Below are 23645 nucleotides of genomic sequence, written 5' to 3'. Positions count from 1 at the left end.
TCCTTCTAGTCACATCCTCCTCAGGCGAGGGGGCTAGGGCCCCGACCCCCATTACAGCTTCCGGCGCCGATGAACAGTCCATTGTTAGATCTATCTCCGGTCAGCCTGACCCATTGGCCCAAAACCTGTGGCCTTGCCCTAGTCACCCAAAGCAGGCCAAATATTCTTAATCAGCAGATTAGGTGCACATGCAGAGTCTGGATTATAGCAACCAGCAATGCCTGGTGCCAATAACCAGTGTCCAAGATTTAAGGAAAAAATGACGAAATCCTAGGGGTAGGGATATATGGATGACGTCATGGTGGAGCAAAAGGGAATTTTTTTCTTCATTGTGTTCTACCAGAGAAATCTCCTGGTCTAGTCCCTTTATTTCATAGTGTTCCCTGTCCCCATGATCGGCATATCATTTCCTTATTTATGTAAGTTTCTACTCAATTGGGGGCTTCTGGGATCCACAGATCCATTTTCATACAGTCTGGTCACCAGATTTACCTTGTATATCTTCTCATAGCCAGGTGTCCCTTTTACATAGTCTGTTTACCAGATTTTCCTTTTCAGATAATATGATCATAACATATGCCTGCATATGTAGTCTCATTATTAGATCTCCCCTTGCACAATAGTTGACCAGGCCTCCTACTTGCACATTGTCTGATCACCAGATCTCCAACACGTGAATGGTCTGCCCGCCATAGCTCCCTGTTCACATCATCTGATCACCAGATCTTTACCTCCTGTAGTCATACTCATTACAATGTTTTACTTTTACTGTACATAAACTCTGTCATCACCAGATGTCCCCCATTTTTCTTAACATTAGATTTTTCTGTTTTCTCAGTTGGCTACAACAGAACCGCATCATAGTATGAAAACCAGATCTGCCTCATGTAGACCGGTTAATAATACTGTTGCTGAATTTGTCTGTATGCTATTTGAAGACCAGCCATTGCCTCTCGCAATCTGGAACACCCAATTCCTGTTTACATGTAGCCTGAGGAGCAATCTCATCACCAGACATCTCCATTTGCACACAGTATGATCACTGCATCTCTAGCCTAATCTGCACACCACAGTCCTATGGTATAGACACATTGTATTAGATCTTGCTTTCTTGCTTTTGTAACCTTTAATTGCTATTCTCTCTTTCTATCTCTGTCCCTTTCACGACTCTCTGGCTGTATAAACCTAGCCCATATCCTCATGTTTACTGTTCTTTTTGTTTTTTAGATGTACTTTTATGCATCCTTTGTCTTCCAAGAAGCTGGAATCCCCTATGAAAAGATCCAATATGTCGTGATTGGAACCGGGAGCTGCGAACTTATTACCTCCATCACTTGTGTAAGCATTTCAAACAACACACACAAATCTTTGTTCACACACAGTACACAGAAATATAATACACATGGTACCCAGAGTACACACAAGCATTTCACACAGTTGTGCCGATACAGAGGGTTCATAAATGTGTCTATATATATAGACACACACACACAAATGTCAAACGCATGTGAACAAATTATAATCTCAGATGTCTGAAAATGCACACCATACTCACACTTATGCACACACACACACACACAATTGTAATGGTGCACCCTCAGATCTGTGTAAAGCACTACTCAAATATAGGGCACACACAAACACATGTGTAAAGAAATGTTAAAGTTGGATCATGTAGAGATCTGAACATGTACACCATGTACATCATGGCAGGAGATCTTTGTTATCATACACTGCACGCAGTACACACATAGCTATGTGTTGTGAGAAACCTGAGGGTGTACTCACATCTAATCTCCCGGGGGCCTCTTCTCAGGTGGCCAGGGAAAGGCCATCACTTTTGGATCTTGACCCTGGGGCTGGAGAAGCGGGGGAGGATCACCTGGGTAGAGGGTCCTTGAGGATTGGGGATGAGATGTCCTCAGGTAAGGTTCAGTGTTCCGAAGTTCCTTTTCAGGAAGAGCCCTCTATCCCAGAGGCAGTTATGGGGTATTGCTATCCCTGTCTCACTGACCAAGAACATGCCATGAGATATTACTCATCTAGAAGCACCAGAAAGAGGGTGAAGAAGAGAGGGGTTACGAGTAAAGTATGGGAGACAGGATATCCCTCTTTTCCTGTTGATGAACAACCTAACCATTCCCCAGCCATTATAGGCGTTTGTACAACATCTCCCCTCATTTCCCCACACTTTACCAATGACAGTAACGGACGAGAAAGAAGCGACTAAGAGTAATGAAAACTAGTAACTCCTTTCCCCACTCTAGTACTGGGATGAGGAAGATGCATGCAAAGTACTGTGAAGGTCAGGCATGTTCCTTTAATTATGGTCAGACAAATCCAATTGGGAGCTTGCACCTGCAACCTGTCAAGGGGTTTCAGGTGTATAAAAGGAGACCAAAAGAGCAGAGAAAAGGACGCTGTCCGTTTCTGGGGAAGAGGAGTAGAGATGCTGCCGTGTGCTGGTAAGCACCAGGAGTGCAAGCGGGGCTCACAGACACCAGCCCGCGAAGCAGAGAAGAAACAGCGGAGTTGCCGGAGACGAACGCTGAGGACCGGTGAGTGTAAGGGAATGGAACTCGAAGCCAGGGCGCTCCTAGCGTCCACAGTGAGTAACAAAGTGCCGTATGAAGAAAACTGAATACCGAACTGAATGAAAACTTGAAATTAAAGTTAAATTAAGCATATTGAATACCGGACTGAATGAAAACCTGAAGCAATGTTAAATTAAGCACATTGAATACCAAGTTGAATGAAACTTTGCGGGCAATGCTGTTAGTTGATAAAAGTCAAAAGGGAAAGTGCCCATTTGAAAACAACCTAAGAAAAAGAGCGCAGGAATGAAAGAGTGCACCAGAAAGGTGAGAAATCAATAAGATCAACACAAAGTGAACTATATGAATGGAGACAGTGTCGCAAGGCCAAAGATTATCATAAAATGTGCAACACATCGTCGCAAAGCCAAGAGACTAGCCAGAGGAAGCCAGGAGAGTGTAAAGCTGCACATAAAGCCAACCAAGAAGCCGACAAAGAGAAGCTAAGTGAATGTGAATTGGGACAAAGGGCAAATATAGAAGAACCTGTGTGGGCTTAAGAGCCTAGGATTCCGGGTTATGCGACCAGTGATGGGTGGACCATGTGGTCTGACTACTGCGCCTAGACCAGTGAGCCCTAAACTGTGAAAACTAGAGACATTGTAAAAAACAGTAAGAAGGCGCTTTTTGAGTGAACTGTTGATGCAATCCAGAAGGAGGGTCAAATTGACCTGGAGTTGTGTTCAAAACCGGAAACAAGTACAATTTGCTATGTTGAAGTCTTTGGGAAGGGAATCCTGAGACTTGATGAATTGCAGATGCTGTCTTGAGGAGAGAGCCTCAAGACCCTTTACTTTTGAACTGTGGTGTCTTGAACTTGGGGAAGGGAACCCAGAGGAATGTGTGGAATTGTATTGCTTGAGAAAGGTAATCTTGAGACGTGTGTGGAACTTTCTTGAACTTGGGTAAAGGGAGCTGAAAAGGAAGCAAAGAGCTGGAAGAAACTCAGAACTTTGTGCTAATCACCATTTCTTTTATTACCGACATCCCTACACATTTATTCATTTTAGTTGTAAGGGCAAGTATAGGGTTTGGACACAAACAGACTTTTAAGTTGTACTCTCTGACTCAGACTATCCTTAGTTTCCTTCAGGTAGGGAAATCCCACCTTAGCATATGGCAAGTTAGGCCTTCTACCCTCCTGATATTTGAGTTAATAAATCATTTCTGTTTGTACTTTGAATATGTTGTCTGCGTCTTGCTTCATGATGCATTCACAGTGTCAAATATCGTAAACGCAGTTGTGCACACACAGCATACACATATTACAGGCACAAATTTCCACACACATGTACACCATAGGCACAGCACGCACAGTTCTGTGCAGTCAACATAACATACATGTGTCGATGTCTGTAGACCAGACACAATACAGAGTACATAGACCGACGTCTGTACGCATATTACAAACATTCACAACCAGTAAACAATCAATGGAAGATTTTGTGGTGCTAAATCATGCTCATACTTTAGATGTCATTGTTGAAGCAGAAATCTTATTAAAGATATGTTGCATCGGCTTGCATGCTTTATTTTAAACGTGAATACTTACATTTCTTTGGGGTCCATGACAATAGGGTTTATTGTTCCTGACCTAGATTGACCCTTTTGAAAACTAGCAACCTTCTCTGCTTAAGATGCAGTTAGGGTCAGAACAAACTCATATTTGCAGTTATTTCTCGTTGCAAGGGCAACACAACCTTTCTTAGCACAACAATAGGGAAGACATTGTAACTATGTAGTCCTCAGAGTAGGGAATGTAACTCAACAGGACGAGCTTATTTGTTATTAAATAATTTTATTTGTATTTCAGAGCCTGTTCATAGAGCGTGTGGGACGCAGAATACTCGTTCTCGGAGGATACAGCCTCATGTCAGTGTGGGCTGTTGTTTTCATGATCGCGCTCTCCCAACAGGTAGTCAAAGTCTCGGTGCATTATACAGTTAACAGATTTCTCCCAGTTGGTCAAATGTTATGTATGTATACATATATTGGCAAGTTTTCCAAAATGTGTTTGAGGTTACAAGATACTTCATTTTGTACACATTGAGTTAACGTGGTACTAGGAGGACAAGGAGTCCAGAACATATTTTATACTTTGAATGGGCAAGGGCCAATCGCTTTGGCTAAAAGCAAGCTAGAATTGGTTGGGGCCATGGACATGATATGGTGGTTGTGAAGGGGACAAAGAGTGGGGATAGGTAGGACATGGTGATAGAAGGAGCATGAAGTCAGTGGGTTATGGGCACAACAGGATTGTGCGTGGTGCTAGTAGATGGTACTGTGGTTCAAAGAGTACTAACAGTGTTTGAGCAGGACATGGTGATTTGAAGCAGTGCTGCATTTGGAAATAATTTTGCTGGATCTGTGATCTGGTAAAAGTCTGTAGGAGTGGGATCCAGCCTGGGCTGTGCTCTAATCATGTTTTCTTGCTTGTCCAAAATTCTGGTTGACTGTGTTGGGTTTGCTCACCCATTCTATATGCCATCTGAGGTTGCAGTGACAGTCCGCATGACTGAGCTGATCATAAACCCACTCCCTTCCAGTAGATGGCATGAATCAACATTAAGCTATGCCGGTTAGTATAGAAACAATGTGGTATCCTTCTCCACTCCGTCCCACTTATGGGTTGTAGATACCCAGAGCCCCCGCGCTGCGTGTTCTAGGCAGCTTGAGGGTACAAGACTAGATGGGTGATTCATTATGGACTGCCACCTGGCTGGATGTCTGCTGCTGTTCCTCTCTTGCTCAAGGGCCAGCAGGCCCTTTCAACTGCAATACCGGACCATGGCTATTGTTTAATAATGTTCTATTTCATACACTGTGATTCAGTATCTCTTGAGATGATAACTGGCTCCATTATAGTAGCGACGAAGGACAAGATCCGATCTGTCCGCTCCCACCAATAACAGTCCCTGACAACAATAGTGTACCATAAGAAGAATTAAATCACTCAGCTAGACAACATGCATGGAACCACACCACTGCCATCATTCATGGCTAGCCCAGTATAGTTTCCCTTCCATGGAACTATTGGCTCCCTCCATTTCAGAACTATATAGAGGCACTGGATGGTATAGTTGGGCCCAAGCAAGAAAGAGGTTAATGCTATCAAATTGCCTATATGAAGCTTAGAAGATTTTTGCATGTTTGAAAGAAGTGTCCCCCTCCTGGTGATGATCAAGGTGACATTCTACCAGTAATCTTCATGGAGGCTAAGGAAGTGATTCAAAGAGAAGACAAAGGTCATACTGCACAAGGTAGAATTGTACATGAGTATCTAAGAAGTGAATAGATCAGCAGACAACTAGCAGGCTCTGATAAGTGGCTTTTGTATGTCATTTCCAAGATCAAGCAGATACCATGATCTGTAGTACTAGCATAAGGCACCAAAAAACAAGGGAAATTCATATGAGCCAAAGACCTTTCCTTAGAGAATACCCTAACCAGAGCCTGTGCAAGTGAAGAAACATCTGCAAGAAACAAGGACATTCAGCGGGCATAAGTCCAACAAGATCAGTGAAATCTACCAGATAGTGAATTCAGAAGAGAGATTGAAAGAAGAAAAGATGAGCAGAGCAAAACGTCCAGGCATAGATCTATGAATTGGAAGCTTTGTTTCATCTGCAGCACATCATTGCACATGGGAAATGATCACAACTGTCCCTCCAAAACATTGCAGCAATTTTACTAAGGTCTACCGCCTGAAGCAACATCTTGCTGTGGCCTCACTGGAAGAGTAAGTATGAGAAGGGATCAACAACGATTACTCCATGCGAATCCCAATTTATTGTGAACTGATGGAAGGGTCTAAACTTCATTGCACAGTGAGAGTCTACGGAAATGAAGTTCAGATGATGGCATAATCTGGCTCGGATCCTTTCGGGATCACGCTATACCCATGCTAGATAATTGTATGTTAAGACAAAGATAGAGTTTACTCTGTAAACTTCAAACCTAGAGTGTTTGGTGATACTAGAGCAGATCGCCTAGGCTACGGACATTGCATTTTTGAGTTGAAGGTATGTGCAGTTTCAGGCAAAGTGTACTTCACAAAGACGTGGCCCGGCTATCCTCAGATGGCACAAATAAAGTGGACACTGATGAATCCTATGGAGTCATCACTGAACCCCAGCCTAAAGCCTCCTCCCATGTGGCCAGGGGAAGGCAGTCACTACCTGATCCTGACCCTGTCGGTGGCATTATGAGGGAGGATCACATGGGAGGAGATGGCTGTTGGGGAGATGTGGTGACCCCATTAGGAGAGACCGAGTATTCCCCCCTTCCATGTTCCTAATGGCATGTTGTCATTTTACAAATCCCTCCAGTTATACAACCCATCCTGCCAAACATTCTAAGCAAGATGACATTCATACCTCATATGTACATACATACACGCCACCTCCAATCTCTGATGGTTTTATGCTAACTAAAAATCACCCTAGAAGTCCTATGGGTTCTATGGACTCCAACTCCCATAAAACCTATAGTTCTGGGATGAGGAAGAGGAGAAAGGAGGTAATGTAGAACAGAAGAACCACTAAACTGAATACGCAGGCTATTTTATGTGCAGAGGCTCAACTACGTGGGACATTTAAAAAGGATGTCCATGTTCACTGAAGATAGGAAAGCCGAACAGAAGCCGAAGGAAGCAAAGCCATGTGAGAGGGCAGAGGTGTGAGAAGGAGTTGTGCTGTAGGGAACAGGTGTTCCCAAGTTGCTGTGTGCAGGCAATCCTTACCAGAGAGGTGTGGGCCACAGGGGAAGCCGCAGGCAGTGACAGTAAACCAGCAGCAGCAAGCAAGCTATCTGCAGCGCGATTGAGCATTGAAACAGCGGGCTTACGGGCAGAGATAGTCTACCCAGGGAAGTTGGGGGTCCCAAGGCATGCCGACCATTATGTGAAGCTTTGAAGACTCCTTTTGAATATAGAACAAGCAGAGAAAAAAAAAGAAGAATTTGCCCAAGTCCTCCTATGTGAAATGTCAATACGGGGAAGGTTGGAGCAAGTGTTGCTATAAGCAAATGAATATTAATAAAGGAAGAGAAAGACAAAACTTGAACAAATCTCCATATATGAGATATCAATATGGGGAGAGTTGAAACAAGTATTACCAAAGCAAATGAATATAATTTAAGAAGTAAACAGATCTAAACTCGAACAAAACTCCATGTATGAGATGTCAATGTTGGGAAAGTTGGGACAAATAATACCATAAACCAAGAAGGTGTATACAGCTAAGAAATTAAACTGTGATGTACTAAAAGAAATTGGGAACATTACAGAAAAGTCCTGGTGAAAGAGTGCATCAGGCAAGAAGCAATTGGGTACAGGATACCTGGCAGGAGAGTATACCAAGGAATCTATAGACCCCAAGAAGGGATTCCTGGCAGGGGAGTATTCCAGGTGATCTATACCAAAGACATAGAGGTTTCCTGCAGGAGAGTCTACCACGGGGCTCTTTGTACGAAATGTTTGTTTGAGAAGCATCACATTTAGAAAATACTTTCCTCATCTAAAGAAAAGACCGTTGACATCCTTAAGGACATAGGAACTTGAAAAGGACACTTCAGCCATCCTTAAGAAGTGGCTTTTTGAAAGGAACACCTTTATCATCCTTGAAAAGTGGCTATGTAGAAAACACACTTTAGACACTCTTAAGAAGTGGTTGTTTGAAAGGAACATCTTTGTCATCCTTGAAGAGTGGTTGTGTGAAAAAGATACGTTTGCTAACTTTACAGAGTCAAATATTTGAAAGAGACATTTTGCCATACTTAAGAAGTGGTGTCTTGAAAAAGACATCCAAGGGTGGACATCCTTCAGAAGTGGTTGGGGGAAATAGACACTTCCAGGAGCCTTTATTGGAAAGGGACACTTTTAGCCATTCTACCAGAGCCATCTAGGGGAAGGTGAAACCCCCATTTAAATCTAAGGATTGTTTTTGTTGAACTATCTATTTGCTTTTTGAACACTTTTTTCACAACATTAACACCAGAGATGCTTTCCTTACACTTTTAGGTATTTTATCTAGTGTGACAGTCAGATTGATATATTTTGGACACAGGGACAGTGTTTATAATTTTGAATACGAGACACAGCCGGATCTTTAGTTTTAGTTTCCTAGTATTAGGGGCATATAGGTTTTTATCCAACCCTTTTCTTTTAACAAAGATGTCTGATTTTGAAAACACTATCACTTTGTATCTAGCTCTTATTTCTGACCCCTCACAACACACAGTGCAGCTAGGCACTGGCTGATGAAACAAAAGTGGTGAGCATGAATACAGAAACATGTAAGGACATTGGAAGGTGCCACAAGGAGATGTTATCCAAAGGAATAAGTTGTGTGAAAAATGTTGTTCACAACATTCAATATTGCAAAGGAGTCCTATCTGTTAAACACAAATGTAGGCCTTTGTCAGCAACTGCCAGGCAAACCCCCAAAGACCTAATGACCTTGAGATAATTGAACATAGTCACACATTGATTCAATCCATGGGTTCCTATGAAGAAAGCCACCTCCAGCAGGCTTTGACTGTTTGTGGCACTTCACAATATTAACAGGGAAATAAACACAGGGAGCTATCCATTAATAAGTATCTTGGAGATGGTGAACCCGAGCTGTGCAATGCCACCATCTTTAGGCTTGACATGCTCAGTGTATGTTATCAGATTATTTGACATTAAGAATACAAATCAAATAGGGTTTCATCACCCCCTTACGGTCATATCCTTCCACTTGATGCTGGTTTGGGTCTTTTCAGCATCTGCAGTGTTTCAGGGGATAGCTATGCTACTAAGCTGCTAAGCAATGAGTGGAATATGTCCCGCTTCCAAGACTAGATCCTGAATTGCAGAGAGGATAAGTGCAGTCATATGAGACCCTGAAGCTGGTGTTTCACAAGTTGCAAGGAGCCGGCCCATGCCAATGAATGGAAGGATGCATATTTATGTCAGACACTGTGCAGAACCTGACCTACACCAAATCTAGTGAACGAATCTGGCCCAATCAAGTCCTTCCATGGCCTTTCAGAGAACTACACAAAGTGTGTTATGAACTTCTCTAAAAGACAGAACCTTTGCACCTGTTGTTGACTAAAGGAACTTAGTTTAGACAGTGTTAAGGCTCACGAAGTAAGACACAGACAACAGACTTCAAGTTCAAACAAAAGATATTTATTAACTAAAATGTCAGGATGATTAAATGCCTAATTTGCCCTATGCTAAGGGGGGATTTCCTTACCTGAACAAAACTAAGGGAAATCTGAGTCAAAGAGATCAACTTAAACGTATCTCTGTGTCCAAAACCTATCCTTGCCCTCACAACTACAGCTAACCGATGTGTAGGGATATCAAAGTGAAAAGAAATAGTGTTCAACTTAATGTTCTGAGCTTCTTCCAGCTCGTAGCATTCTTTCAGCTCCCCTTGCCGAAGCATAAGAAAGTTCCATGAAAAAGTCTCAAGATTACCTTTCTCCAGTTCAAGGTAATACAGTTCAAAATCAATCCTTGGGGTTGCCCTTCCCCAAGTTTCAAATAACACAATTCAAAGACAAGACAACAAGTGTGGTCCCATAATCCTCAGGGTTCCTTTCCCCAAGACTTAAACTTCGCCGCTTATACTTGCTTCACTCTTTTCAAAAAGTCTTAACAAAACTCAATTTGCAGTGATTTCATTGGGCTGTTTCACAGTGTCCTTATCTTTCAACATTCAGGTCTCTCTGGTCTAGGCGCAGTTGTTAGACCATATGGTCCACCCATAGCAGGTCGCGCAACTAGGACGCTGGGGTTCCTCAGCCCACACAGGTTCTGTGGCGCTTGCTCCTATGCACCAAGTCTCCTTCACTTGGTTCAATTTTTTTGCATCTCAACTTTATGTGTTTTCTTGCACTCCTCTGGCTTCTCCTTGATAGCCTTGTGGCCGTGCCACCACGTATTACACACCTCTTGCCAATCTGTGGCCTTGCCGCACTGCATTCACTCATAAAGGTTCACTGTTTTGCTTCCTTCAGCCCTTAATATGCTTAACTTCAAGGTTTGAGTCAAATCGTTCTGCAACATGCACTCAATATTGTTTACTTTCAGTTCTGTGTTCAACATGCACTTATGTTGCTTAATTTCAAGTTTCCATTCATTTTGGTATTCAGTATGCATTTATTTACTTACTTTCACAGGCCGTTATTCACTCGCGGCCCCATAGAATCGCCACAGGGCCTCCAGTGCCCTTTCGACACTCACCGGCCTTTTGTCTCTTCCCGGCGGTTCCCGCTACTTCCTCCTTGCTTCAGAATCCAGGCCAGAGGCTCATCTGAGAATGAGATCCCTTCAATGGGCTCTCAGGACACAATGGTCTCAATTGTCAGACCTACTTCAGGTTCCAAGCAGGGTCACACAAGATCTCCTGTGGTGGGCCTGCGAGAACAACATTCTGATGGTAGAACCCTTTTGGCAACCATGGCCGGAGATAACAATAGTGATGAACGCCTCACTCACTGGTTAGAGCGATCTGACAATCAGCGATCGTTGGTCTCTATCGGAATCCAAACTACACATCAATCTTTTCGAGCTGAGAGCAATCAGACTTGCGCTGAAGGCTTTTCTGGCCACTGTTCAGGGAAAGAATGTTCTGATAATGACGGACAACACAGTGGCCATGTACTACCTCAACAATAGAGGAGGTGTAGGGTCACTACCTCCTTGCAGAGAGGCAATTCAGCTGTGGTACTGGGCAATTCACAAAGGATTCTCCTTGTCGGCCGTTCACTTAGCCGGAGAGTAGAACATGGCGCGTACGCTCTGAGCTGGGAAAGCAGTCTCCCACGAGTGGGAATCATCTCAGGAAGTCCTTCAAGAGATCTTCACCCTTTGGGGTACCCCTAAATTGGACCTGTTCGTGACAAGTGTCAACAGGAAGTGCAAACTGTACTGCTCAAGGGAATGTTCCCCAAGAGGAGCTTTAGGAGACACCTTCATGCTGGACTGGGAGTTTCTACTCCAGTACATGTTTCCTCTAGTCCCCGTCTTTCCTCACGTGATCAGTAGGTTAAGAAAGTTTGGGAAACACATGATCCTAATTGCCTCGGATTGGTCCAGGAGGACGTGGTACCTGGACCTTCTGGACATGTCCATCTGCCCTCCAATGCGTCTTCCACAAAGAGAGGACTTTCTCTTGCGAGGAGGGTCAGGTTCTCATCCAGAGGTCAATACACTCAGCCTTCACGCATGGTTTCTGAGAGGCTGAGATACAAGGATTGGGACCTCCCAGATGACGTAAATGAGATTTTGCTTTTGGCCAGAAGGCCAGCAATGAAATCTTTGTACCGCTGCCGTTGCAACAAATTCTGCAGCTGGTGCAGGGACAAGTATGTAGATGCTTTGCTATGCAAAACACCAGATGTGTTATCCTTTCTACTGTACCTAGCCAATCTGGGGCTCTAGGTTGGGACCATTTAAGGTTATTTGGCGGCACGATCCATCTTCAAGTACTCGTCTGAGGAAACGTCATATTTTAAGATACCTTTGGTGATTCAATTTCTGAATGGACTCACTAATGTGTTCCCGCCATCTCCTTTGCAGGTTCCCGTTTGGGACCTCAATCTGATGTTAACGTTTCTTATGTGTGCATCATTTGAACCACTCCATTCATGTCCCTTAAGGTTACTAACGTTTAAGACCATCTTGTTGGTAGCACTAACTTCAGCCCGTAGAGTGAGTGATTTCCAGGCCCTATTATCTAAACCACCCTTTACTGTATTCCACAAGGACAAGATCGTCCTGAGGTTTAAGCCTTCATTTTTGCCTAGGGTCATTTCAGATTTTTATTTAAGACAACAGATTGTGTTATCCACTGTCTATCCTCCATCTCATCCTGGCAAGGAGGAAGAGAGGTTGCACAGATTAGATCCGCGTAGAGCTCTAAGTTTCACATTTCTAGATTGTCCAAACTCCGTCTGGATGATCAACTATTTATAGGTTATACGGGTCACAGACTGGGTCAGGCTGTAGTAAAGCAGACCTTGTCCAGATGGATTATCCAAGCTATTGCAGAATGCTACAGGCTGGTGGGCAAAGATCCTCCAGAAGGCTTGTGGGCCCATTCCACCAGGGGCATGGCTACTTCTTCTGCTCTGCAAAGATAAATTCCTATTAAAAACATTTGTGAGGCAGCTATGTGGTCTTCTATACACACTGTCACAAAGCATTATTGCTTTGAATCTTCCCTAAATAAGGATGGAAGTTTTGGAAAAGCTGGCCTCCATTCTGTTCATGGAAACCATTGCTAGTTAAAATCTTACTCCCTCCACCAAAACAAACACTGCTTTGGGAGTCTATCAAAGATGAGGAATATGTGGGAGGACACAATCCATTCGAAGAACAAGTTACTTACCCCTAGTAACGTTCTTTCGACTGGATGTTCCTCCCACATATTCCTCATCACCCTCCCAGCCTACCCTGCAGTAGAACTTCCCATGCTATTACAGCGTTCGCTCCTTCAGAGCCTAGTATGGTCAGATCCGTGTTGATGCAGGTAGTTCTATTGGAGAATGGCACGAAAAAACAGAACTGAAGCCAACGGGCGCTCCGCGTGCTATTTATGCCTTCAATAACATCGTCCTTGAGACAAAGCCCCTCGAGGGACATCGAGTCGACTGCATTGACGCACAGCGCCCTCTGCCTAAATTTTTTTCAGAAGCAGCTGAAGCTGGATATTGAATATCAAAGATGAGGACTACATGGGAGGGACATCCAGTTGAAAGAACATTACAAGGGGTAAGTAACTTGTTTATTTCCGAAAGATAATAGCACCATCTGCAATTAGCACAAGCCCAACATATCTCCTCTTGCCTACTATTCGGTCTGAAACCTTGCCAGTTAGTATTTGTATGTTTGCAGAATGCATTGCCCTTGTTGTTGAATTCAAGCGGGGAGCGCTAACGCTCTCTTGTTTGTTAAATTGCAGAACTAAATTACCGTGTAGGTATTGTTGCGATTTCTGTATTCTTTGTTTGAATAGAGCGTGACTTGCTAAACCATCATCATCAGGTTTTCATATGACACTGTGTAAGTGGCCCTCATCTCTTCTCTACATAAGCCAACGTTTCCACTTGCAGATCTTTATCTAAAGTAAGACATACCTGCACATTTTAGAAATCTTTACCTTCCATGGTCTGTCTCTTCACTAGGGCTACTGCAATGCTAATAGCTCGAGGCTTTGGGAGTTGAACATGGACCTTATTTTACAGGTGGTCAGCTGTGAGTGTTTCTATACATGTCCATCATGAGACAGTACAAACATACAGGAGAGTAGTTTTCCTGGAAGGTTCCGATTTGGGAAATTAGATAATAACATTTCTTGGTTTTGATCCTAGCTCTGACCAGCAGGAGGCAGTAGATCCATACAAAAATATCCCAGCAGATCTCCCTGCAAGGGTTGACACGAAGAATTGTACTTTTGTTTGATGTTGGGTTTGAGTGAAAAGATGTTCAGTAGCCCCAACGGATTTGAACTCCTTGTAATGTTCACTGTGACACATGGTAGCACTATATTCACTGAATATTTTTTTAGTTAAGATACAGATCATTTGAGCAGATCTACCGCACCAAAACCCTTGAAATTCAGCGGATGTGGGAAATCATGGCCAGCTTAAATCGGCATGCTCCGATTGATGTCCTCCATAATGCCATTTGGTATGTCATTTCAAATTCCTTCTCTTATAATATGTATGTGCTCATGGGCTTTGCAACGTGAACATGCCGAGTCAAGCTGGTGCTAACACTGGTTATACCCATTATAACCGCGGTTATCTCTCACATCGAGCAACACATAAAATGGCTGCTTTTTCATTTCTGATAAACCTCGCTGGTGCATTGTGGGACACATATACAGCTATAATTTTGGGGGAAGGCGATACCCCCTCTCTGCCAAATACTTTAACTACTACTGGACGAATAACCCCAGACTCCTCCCAGAAATGTATTAGCTTCTCTTAGCCTTTCTGCTGCAAAGCACCAAGACTGATATAAAGGTTTTAAGGAGCAAGATGCACCCTGTTCTCTGTCAAATATTTTGAAAACTACTGAATGGTTTTACCACAAACCAGTCAAAGAAATTAATCCAACACTTTGAGCCCAAATTGTTTCTTATTTTGTCCAAATCTGGCAAGCGGTTTTCATGCTGCGGCTGTTCAAAAACTGCACTTTTTCCCCATGGGAAAATGAATGCGAGTTGGCTGAGAACAGGGTTTTTATGTTTTCTTAATAACTTCTTAACTTCTAACAAATTGTTCCCAAGATTTCCAGTTTAGTGTGGCTCTTGATAAACTGTTTGTGAAATTCCATCCAAATCGATCCAGCAAGTCAAACGTTATTAGCCCTGCTCAGCCTCTCTGTTGTAAAAAGCACCAAGGCCGATATGAACGTTTTAAGGAAAGGGGCCACCCCATTCTCTGTCAAATATTTTAAAACCAACTGGCTTTACCCCAAACCAGTCAAGAAATGTAAGTCAATGCTTTGTGGCCAGGGTGATTCTTACTTGGTCCAATTCTGCACTGAGGTTTTCGCGATATGGCTGTTAAAAACTGTACTTTTACTGTAGGGGTAAACAAATGGGCTGAACCCTCTGAAACTATGATGTTTTGTTTTCTTAATAACCTTTTCATTTTATAACGTATTGTTCCCAAAATGTGCAGTTTGGAGAGGTGGGTCCTTGACAAACCCTTTTGTTTTGCACATTTCATCAAAAATCTATCCAGCTAGTCAAATGTTTTTAGCAATCTAATTTTGGGGAAAAATTGCTTTTTTTTCATTTCTGAAAATCCTGTCTGCTTCTCTGCTTCAAAGCACCATGGGAGATATAGCTATCATTTTGGGAGTAGAGGCTACCCTCTTCTCCATCAAATATTTTAACAACTGCTGGACGGAATAACCCCATCTCCCCTCTGGAAATCGAGTAATCGATTTGTGCCCAAGTTGTTTCGTTCCTGGCCCAATTCCGTCCAGCGGTTTTGGCTGTGCGCTGCAGCAACAATTTGACTTTTTCTGTATTGGAAAATGAAATGGGACTAGGCCGAAACAGCATTTGTTTATTTTCCTAATAATGTTTTCAATTTTTAGCAGTTCTTTCCCAATATTTCCAGTCTGGGCGAGCCAATGACAGCAATTTTGTTTGCATACTTCCAGCCAAATCCATCACTTGTGTCAAAAGTTATTACTTGATACTCACCTTAGCTATAGTTGCATATCAGGAATTGAAATTAAGATTAGGTAAAAAGGAGCTAAAAGCAGCTCTTGGGTATCAAAACATTAACCAGCAAGCAGGAGGAACCACTGAGGAACCAGGAGCTAGTACATAGTGTGCCGCAAATCTAACTTCAACATAAGCTGCACATTTAACATTTTATTATTATTTAGGATGACCCCATGCTTCAAAAATCACATAGGTGTGTCCTACTGCTTATTTATAGATTGTCCAAATGCATCGAGTTAAATTCACATAGTTCGGCCTCAGTTGGCCTGGGCAGACAAAAGTATCTACTGGTAGCTGTTCGTGCCAAGCTCTTCTAGGCAACAAGCAGGAGCTAAATAACTACCAGCTCCCCTCAAGTTATAACCCTGTTGCCGCACTATAGTTAAGTTGAATACTGAGTAACATAGGAAATCAGACACATTAATTGCTAATATCTTTTGACCCGTACTACGGATTTGGCTGAAATATTGAAGACACAAATGTATTGCCGAGCACCTACAGAATCAACATTCTGGGAAGGATCTGTTAAAAATTTTAAAAATAAATTTGGAAAACAAAAATAACCCACTTTCGGCTAAATCCCCATTAATGTTCTCATAGCCATAAAATACCTATTTTTGATTGAGCGCACAGTAAAAACCCGTTGGCGGAATTGGACCAGATATGAAACAACTCGGACGCAAAGCGTTGACTCGATTCTGGGCGTGGCAGTTGGGGTTATGGAATCCAGTACTATTTTAAATATTTTATGTAGAAGGGGGGTGCCCCTTCTACCAAAATTATAGAGATCTCTCCCATGGTGTTTTACAGCAGGGAGCCTTTTCAGAAATGAAAAAGCCTCCATCTTTTTGTTTCCCGATGCAAGAGATATTCGCAAATATTTGGGGTAATGTTCAGGGTTATCCGAAAACAAAAAGTTAAAATCGCCTTTGGATAAGAAAAAGGGATAAAATGGCATCAGTCTAGAGGTGGGGTGGGGTGAAGAGAACACCATGTGAAAATGGGGAGTTGGGGAGTGGGGGGTCTGGGGTCCAGGTTCAGAGCACGAAGGCCATGCTCACTCGTCGTGGCCAAAGGCCCTTGGTAGTGGGCCCAAAAGAAACATATTGGGGGAACATGTACAGTGTCCATGGCCAAAGGTCATGGCAAGTTGCCCTGTACTGTTTTAAAAATACGCACTGGCATTTTCTAAGATGGCGACCGGCAGAGGAGGACGTGCGTAGGTGTCTCTCCCCACCGGGCTGCATCAGATAGCAAATGCAATTAAGCGATTGAGTGTGGAAAAGCTCACATCCTTAAATACAGAAGTCAAGGACAGTGGCGAGCTACACCCAGCGTGGCGAGCGACATCCAGCGCCGAGGAATTCAGGTGGATGGTGATCATCGGTATAACCTGAGAGACAAACCAGCAACTTTCTACAGGAAGTCTTCACAAGTGGCTTCACCGTACCTTTACAAATGGTGCAGCTCAGTGACATCCCACAAAACCTAAAATCAGCCAGAGAAAACCCAGAAGCGGTGAGAGCTATAATCCAAAAAGAACTAGAGCTGGGAAGGATAAGTGGACCCTGAGTAGCACCACCTTTCAACAACTTTATCTACTCACCCCTGGGGCTGGTTCAAAAAAAAGGAACAAGGTAAATACAGACTCATACACGACCTGTCATTCCCCCCCAGGCAGGTCAGTGAATGATGGCCTATCAGAGCTAGACACAGTGTCATACACCAGCTTCCAATCAAAAAGGCAGGAAAGAGCGCACCCATAGCCAAGGTGCACATAGAAGCAGCCTTCAGGTTACTACCACTACACCCCAGATAACAATCATGGATATGTTTTCAATTTTCCTTCCCATGAACTGTGCAATCTCCTGAGCTTTCTTTGAGAAATGTAGTTGCTTCCTCCAATGGGCCTTCCAAAGACACATGCCAGAGACTTGCCTGATCCATTACCTGGATGATTTCGTATTCATAGAGCCCAAGGACTCAGACACCTGCAAGCAGGCGCTCGAGACATTTATAAAATGTACAACCCCATGCTCACGAAAAAACTGCAGGCCCACCTAAGGTGATATCCTTTTTAGGGATTGAAATAGACACAGACTTAGGGGAATGCAGGATTCCCAAAGAGAAAATAGAACGCTCACTGAAGGCAAACAAGACTTTAAAACAGAAGGACAAAGCGACAGTCAGAGAAATACAGTCACTGGCGGACGGTCTCAATTTTGCAGCAAGGGTGATACCGCAATTAGTTTTTTTTCTAGAACATAAGAACTAAAAACCAGAGGCTTTAGAAAACCCCATCTACACATAAGATTAGGAGAAGAGGTCAGGAAGGATTTAAACACCTGGGAAACCGTTTTGAAGAATTTCAATGGGGCAGTTATATGGCGCACACCATTACACACGGAATGAAGACAGTGCTTTTATTGATGCTGCCGGTAGCAATGGTTTTGGTGCAATTTTGAAAAAAAGTTGGCAAAAGCATTGGCACACACATGGGTGGAACAGAAACATAACGCTTCTGGAAATCTTCCCCATATGGATTGGCTTAAAGCTATGGGTCGCAGATTTGAGCAACAAAGAGCAATTAATCGGATAATATGGCAGTCGTTAGCATCATCAACAAAAGAAGAAAGAATCCCTCTGATTAACAACATAGAAAAAAAGGCAAAACGCATTGCGGCAGCAGGGAATGATGTTGCAGATACTTTATCTCGCCTATTGTGGGATACATTCCAGCGCCTCCGACAAAGAATAGACCAAGCGATGACAAAAGTGGCAGAAGAGATTTGGGAAATTCTGGCATGGAGTTGCTAAAAGCAGGTGATTGGTCAACGCTGAACGGCCGAGGCCAGAAGGAGTCAGCGAGAAAATGCACCTCATAGAAGGGTGTCACCATAAACTCACTTCCTGTCAGACAGCCAGAGGCCCCCCAAGGGTCTTGATGGAGCTAGCCAGCAAGGCGTTAGCAAAGCAAATGGCCAAGCAATACAGTAAGGGCCTGGCTACAGTAAAAGAAGTAACACATGTTGCACACCTAAAAGACATAAATGAGAATGAGGTTAACAAATTTGTAGAATGGGCGTACGGCCATAATAAGAAAAAGCATGGGCTAAAAGGCACCTGTCAGCTGTAGCATGCGTTGTAAAATTGGCTGGGGGGAAGATCCAACACACAGCATACTAATAGACTATGCTATTAAGGGGAGGGGTAAACTTGAAGGGCCAGCAAAAGACAAAAGACGCAACTTGAATTTTGAAAAATTAAAAACACAAACATGAGATTAAGCTATTTAGAGCAGTTTTTGCGCTGGCCCACTTTGGGGCCCCCATGGTCAGCAAATTAATACCCTCTACACAAGGGCCAATGATGGTTTAGCCATGATACATGTGCGCATTGGGGTGGGACTGTATGACAGTAGAGGTAAACAAGACAAAAACCGGGAAAGGTAGGTTGATCAAGCTATACTGTATTGAAGGTAGGGATAACTGCCTGATAACACCTCGGGGGCCAGTTCCTAATACACAGGGACGGCAATCACTAAGACGGGCTGGGAACAGCACAGAATACTGAAACCCATTCCTTCAGAATAGGGGCAGCAACTTCTGCTTGGAGTGGAGGCATGGGGCCACAGAGGTTCAAGAAACTAGGGGGCTGGACATTGGGGTGTTTCAAGCGATAGATAAGGCCAGAGCTAATTTAACAACTATTTCTCAACAGATGAAGAAGCGCCCTACAAATCGGCCTGGATCATGGGGCACACTGGGGTACTCAGTTATGCTTATTAGTATTATGTATAATAAAAAATCACAGCCTTTTATTGCCATCAGGGAGCATGTTTCTGAGTGATGTTTTATGTGTTTTACTGTTATAGGATAAGTACAATTAGTAACCCGGCGAGAGACAATCAGAATGCAAGAGCCATTCTGATTGGCTCTCGCCAGGTCCCTACCCGGCCGGGAATCCCTTCATCGGGATTCCACGGCCTTTGTTCCCGGCGGGGGGCGTGGCAGCCCCTCAGCCAATGAGGAGGCTCGAAGCGGAGCCATCCCTGCTCGAAGCCTCCCCGCGGCTGAGAGGCTGCCTTCACCCTGCGCCGGGGACTCAGGTAAGGAATTATTTTTTTCTAAATCCCCTCCCTTCCTCCCCCCCCCACTCCTTCTTGTTCCTGCGTCCCCGGCGGGGGACGAGGAAAGCCTACAGCCTTGTGGAGACTCGGAGCGGGGCCATCCCCGCTCCGTGCCTCCACACGGCTGGAGGCTTCCCTCGTCCCCCGCTGGGGACGCAGGTACGTTTTTTTTTTTTTCTCTCCCCCTTCCCAACCCCACTTACCTTATTTTTGATCCTTTTTTTTCGGGAGCGGAAGCGCTGGGAACACTTGTGTTCCCAGCGCGTCCGCTTCTGATGCCCGCCATGAAAAGGGAAAACGGACTCTGTTTTCCCTTTCCATGACGGTGGCCATTTTCTTGGTCGTTTTTTTTTCTCCTGAAACGCTGCAGTGCCGAAACGCTGCAGCGTTTCAGGACAAAAAAAAAGCTTTTAGTGCCCCGGTCACGCAATTTTTGCGGGCCGGGGTACTAATAGCAATAGAACCCTCGCGTCGGGTGCATTACCGTCTCAGGTAATGCCCCGGGGCCTTCGGTAAGGCCCTCGCTTCACTCAGGTCCTTACCAATGGGCCCCGGGGCATTACCTGAGAGGGGTTCTATTACTTAAATAGATGTTGTGTCCCACAGGACTAGCTGTTCCTCAGTTAATGCTACGGAGCAGGATTATTAGTTAACAACTTTGTAGGAAACTCACATGATTGTTATCACAGATTGTCATTTTTCCAATCAAATTACACTGTCAGCCAAAGATAACTTCTGTGCAACATTTCACCCAATTAGCCAATCAATTCCTGTGCTACATCCAGTAGCTAGGGATTTCACGTTTTTCTCTCACGCCCACCGCTCTTCATCCCGAATTGACTTGATTCTGGCCTCCCCACAATTTCTGTCCTTTACAAATGCTGTGGTCATTGCTCAAAAGTTCTGCCCCATTGCGTTTACAGACCAGGGCCTGAAACCCAGCCCCAGAGCCCAGACCACAGTGGCATCAATATGACCCAATTTTGAATGACTTGGCCTTATGGGATGAGGTAGCCAAAGCTATCAAACAATACTTTCAAGAACTAACCTCCCCGGCAGCCACCTGGGATGCCATGAAAGCTGTTATCAGGGGGCTACTGATCTCACACACGGCAGCCTTCCATAGGCAAAAGAAGCAGATGAGGGATCGCTTGGAACAGGAAATCTTGGAGATTGAAAGCAAATACAAACAGATTCAGTCCATGCTGCCCTCCGTATTGCCCGGAACACACTGGTAGCCTTTTACGCCGAAGAGGCAGCGTTCTCCCTTACAGCGGTGAAACCGGGCTATTATGCAAAAGGTGATAAAGCCAGCCGCCTCCTAGCCAGAAAGCTGAAGCAGGTGAAAAAACAGAACTTTACCGTAGGCCTCAAAAACCAACATCGAGTCACCCACTATGGGGAACAGGACAAACTGTGACTGGCACAAGAATACTTCTTAGAAACTATGTGGAATCCGGGAAGATCGTCCGCAGCACAGAAAGAATATATAACCTCGGCAGCCCTACCGCACCTAACCAGAGAAGGCATAGAGCCACTGGAAGCCCCAATCTCACAGGAGGAAGTGGAGAATGTTATTAAGGCTTTAACACCCAGAGCCCCAAGCCCAGATGGATTCTCCCTGAAATTCTACGAAATGTTTTGTGCCCAACTGACCTCCCCCCTAACAGCTCTTTTTAAAACGTTTGGTGTAATGGGTATGGTGACCCCAACAATGCAGACCTCAGACCCGATCTGGATCCCCAAGCCAGGTAAAAACTCCACGGAATCTGCCTCCTACAGGCCGATATTGCTTTTAAATATTAACACCAATATCTATTCAAAGGTACTGGCAAACCGTCTAGCCCCCCTGCTCCCTTCCTTAATCTATGCCGACAAAACAGCGTTTATCATGGGGAGAAAGACAGAAGACAATATTAGAAGGGCTCTGAATCTTATTGAATTTACGACACAGGAGAAGGGGAAATGGCCCTACTGGCGTTAGATGCTACCAAAGCCTTTGGACAGGATAGACTGCTCCTTTTTATGCCTGACACTAGTAGCGTTTAACATTTATCCCCACTTTAGCAATATGATCATGGCTAATTACTCCTCCCCAAGCACTGTGTTACAAATCAACCGGTTGCCCTCAACCCCAATCCCCCTGATGTGTGGCACGTGACAGGGCAGACTCCTCTCCACCCTCTGGTTCACCCTGGTTATGGAACCATTAGCCCGACATATTCGACGTAACAACTTGATTAGAGGGGTACAGACCCAAGACTCCTCACACAAAGTTTCCCTCTACGCTGATGACGTGCTTTTCAATATCTCTGAAGTCCAACCTTCCCTTAGAGCGGCCCTCCAGGAACTCAGGGCCTTCGGTAACGTGGCAGACTTTGAGATAAACTATGGGAACTAATTTGCCCTGAGGGTGGGATTGACCCCACAAGACATTTCTTTCCTCCAACCCATATGCCTGATTCCTTGGGACTCTTGCACGATTGAATACTTGGGAGCCCGCCTCACATCCTCACCAGCAGATCTCTATGCAGCCAACTTCCCCCCTCTCTTTCAGCAGCTCGAGAAAGACTTAGACAGATGGGCAAAACAGGAGATATCCTTATTGGGCCAAACTACGGCTGTAAAAATGAACCTGCTCCTTCGCCTACTGTACTTTTGCGCCTCCGTCCCAGTGGTGATCCCTAACACAGCAATTGACCACTTGAAACGGAGAGTCCTGGGATTTAGCTAGAATACCAAGGAAATCTATGATGGGTGGTGCTCGCCTCGGAGGTCTGGGGGTCCCAGATGTATGGAGATATAGTGAAGCAGCGCAACTCACAAACCTAATGACAAGGACATCTGAAGCGCCACCTCCAAAATGGATGGCGATAAAGCCATCACAATGCTCGCTCCATCTCCGCTTCTTACCATTCATCCCGCACACGCTACGGAAACAATGGCTACTCCTGCTTACTGCAACAAAGGTCACTCTGGGGGTCTGGGATGAAGCACTAAAAAGGAAGAAAATACCAAGAGGCACAGGTCCACTCTCCCCAATGTTTGGCAACCCTTCCTTCACGCCGGGTATACCCCCCGGGGGCATTTGGGAATTGGAAACGGTGGGGACTACAAACTCTCTCCCATTTGTAAGGGGGTGGGGTCTGCCCTGCACATTTGTCGAGGGACTGTGCAGTATGTGGGGTGCCTGAGACTGTGGGACATTTTCTGCTTAGGTGTGAGAGACATGTTGAGGAGAGAGAATTGATGAGAGTTCGGATGTCTGCGCTGGGTGTGGCTGAGCTGAGTGGGAAGGCTTTGCTGGGAGGTGACGGGGTGAGAGGCAGGAGGAGGAGCAGTGTGTTGTTGGATTTTGTGAGGCAGACGGGGCGGTGGGAGGAGTTATGAGATTGTGAGGGCAATGTGTATGAATGGTGGGGGTAGGTGCACATCATCCTATTGGATGGGGAAGCGCCTGCGTGGGTCCGCCCATGCATTCAGTAATTTAGAAGAAGAAGAAGGAATACAAGAGCGAATTCCATCTATAGGAGATGGACAGGTTCCCCTACCTTCAGCTGCGGCACTGGGTTACACACTCAAACACAAAGCTACGCGCACTTTAAGCCCGCTTGAACTAATTATTTGGGAGGGCTCGAGCAAAGGGGGCATTTCGGAACTATATAAACTTTTGAG

At 44.5% G+C, this 23645-nt stretch overlaps 1 protein-coding gene across 2 annotated transcripts in view; it reads left to right on the top strand.

Annotated features, from left to right (window-relative positions):
• The window catches only part of SLC2A11 (solute carrier family 2 member 11), a 539079-nt gene that overhangs the window by 484291 nt on the left and 31143 nt on the right, over positions 1-23645 (top strand). For both annotated transcript variants that reach the window (XM_069619918.1, XM_069619919.1), the window contains exons 8-9: positions 1228-1338; positions 4408-4509. In XM_069619918.1, coding sequence (XP_069476019.1) covers positions 1228-1338; positions 4408-4509 — 213 coding nt within the window. The remainder of the gene's footprint in view (positions 1-1227; positions 1339-4407; positions 4510-23645) is intronic.

This window comes from Ambystoma mexicanum, chromosome 10, assembly GCF_040938575.1.
Source record: "Ambystoma mexicanum isolate Mex_15411 chromosome 10, UKY_AmexF1_1, whole genome shotgun sequence".
NCBI lineage: Eukaryota > Metazoa > Chordata > Amphibia > Caudata > Ambystomatidae > Ambystoma > Ambystoma mexicanum.
Note: the sequence above shows the minus strand (reverse complement) of the source record. Positions and strands in the feature narration are given on the sequence as shown.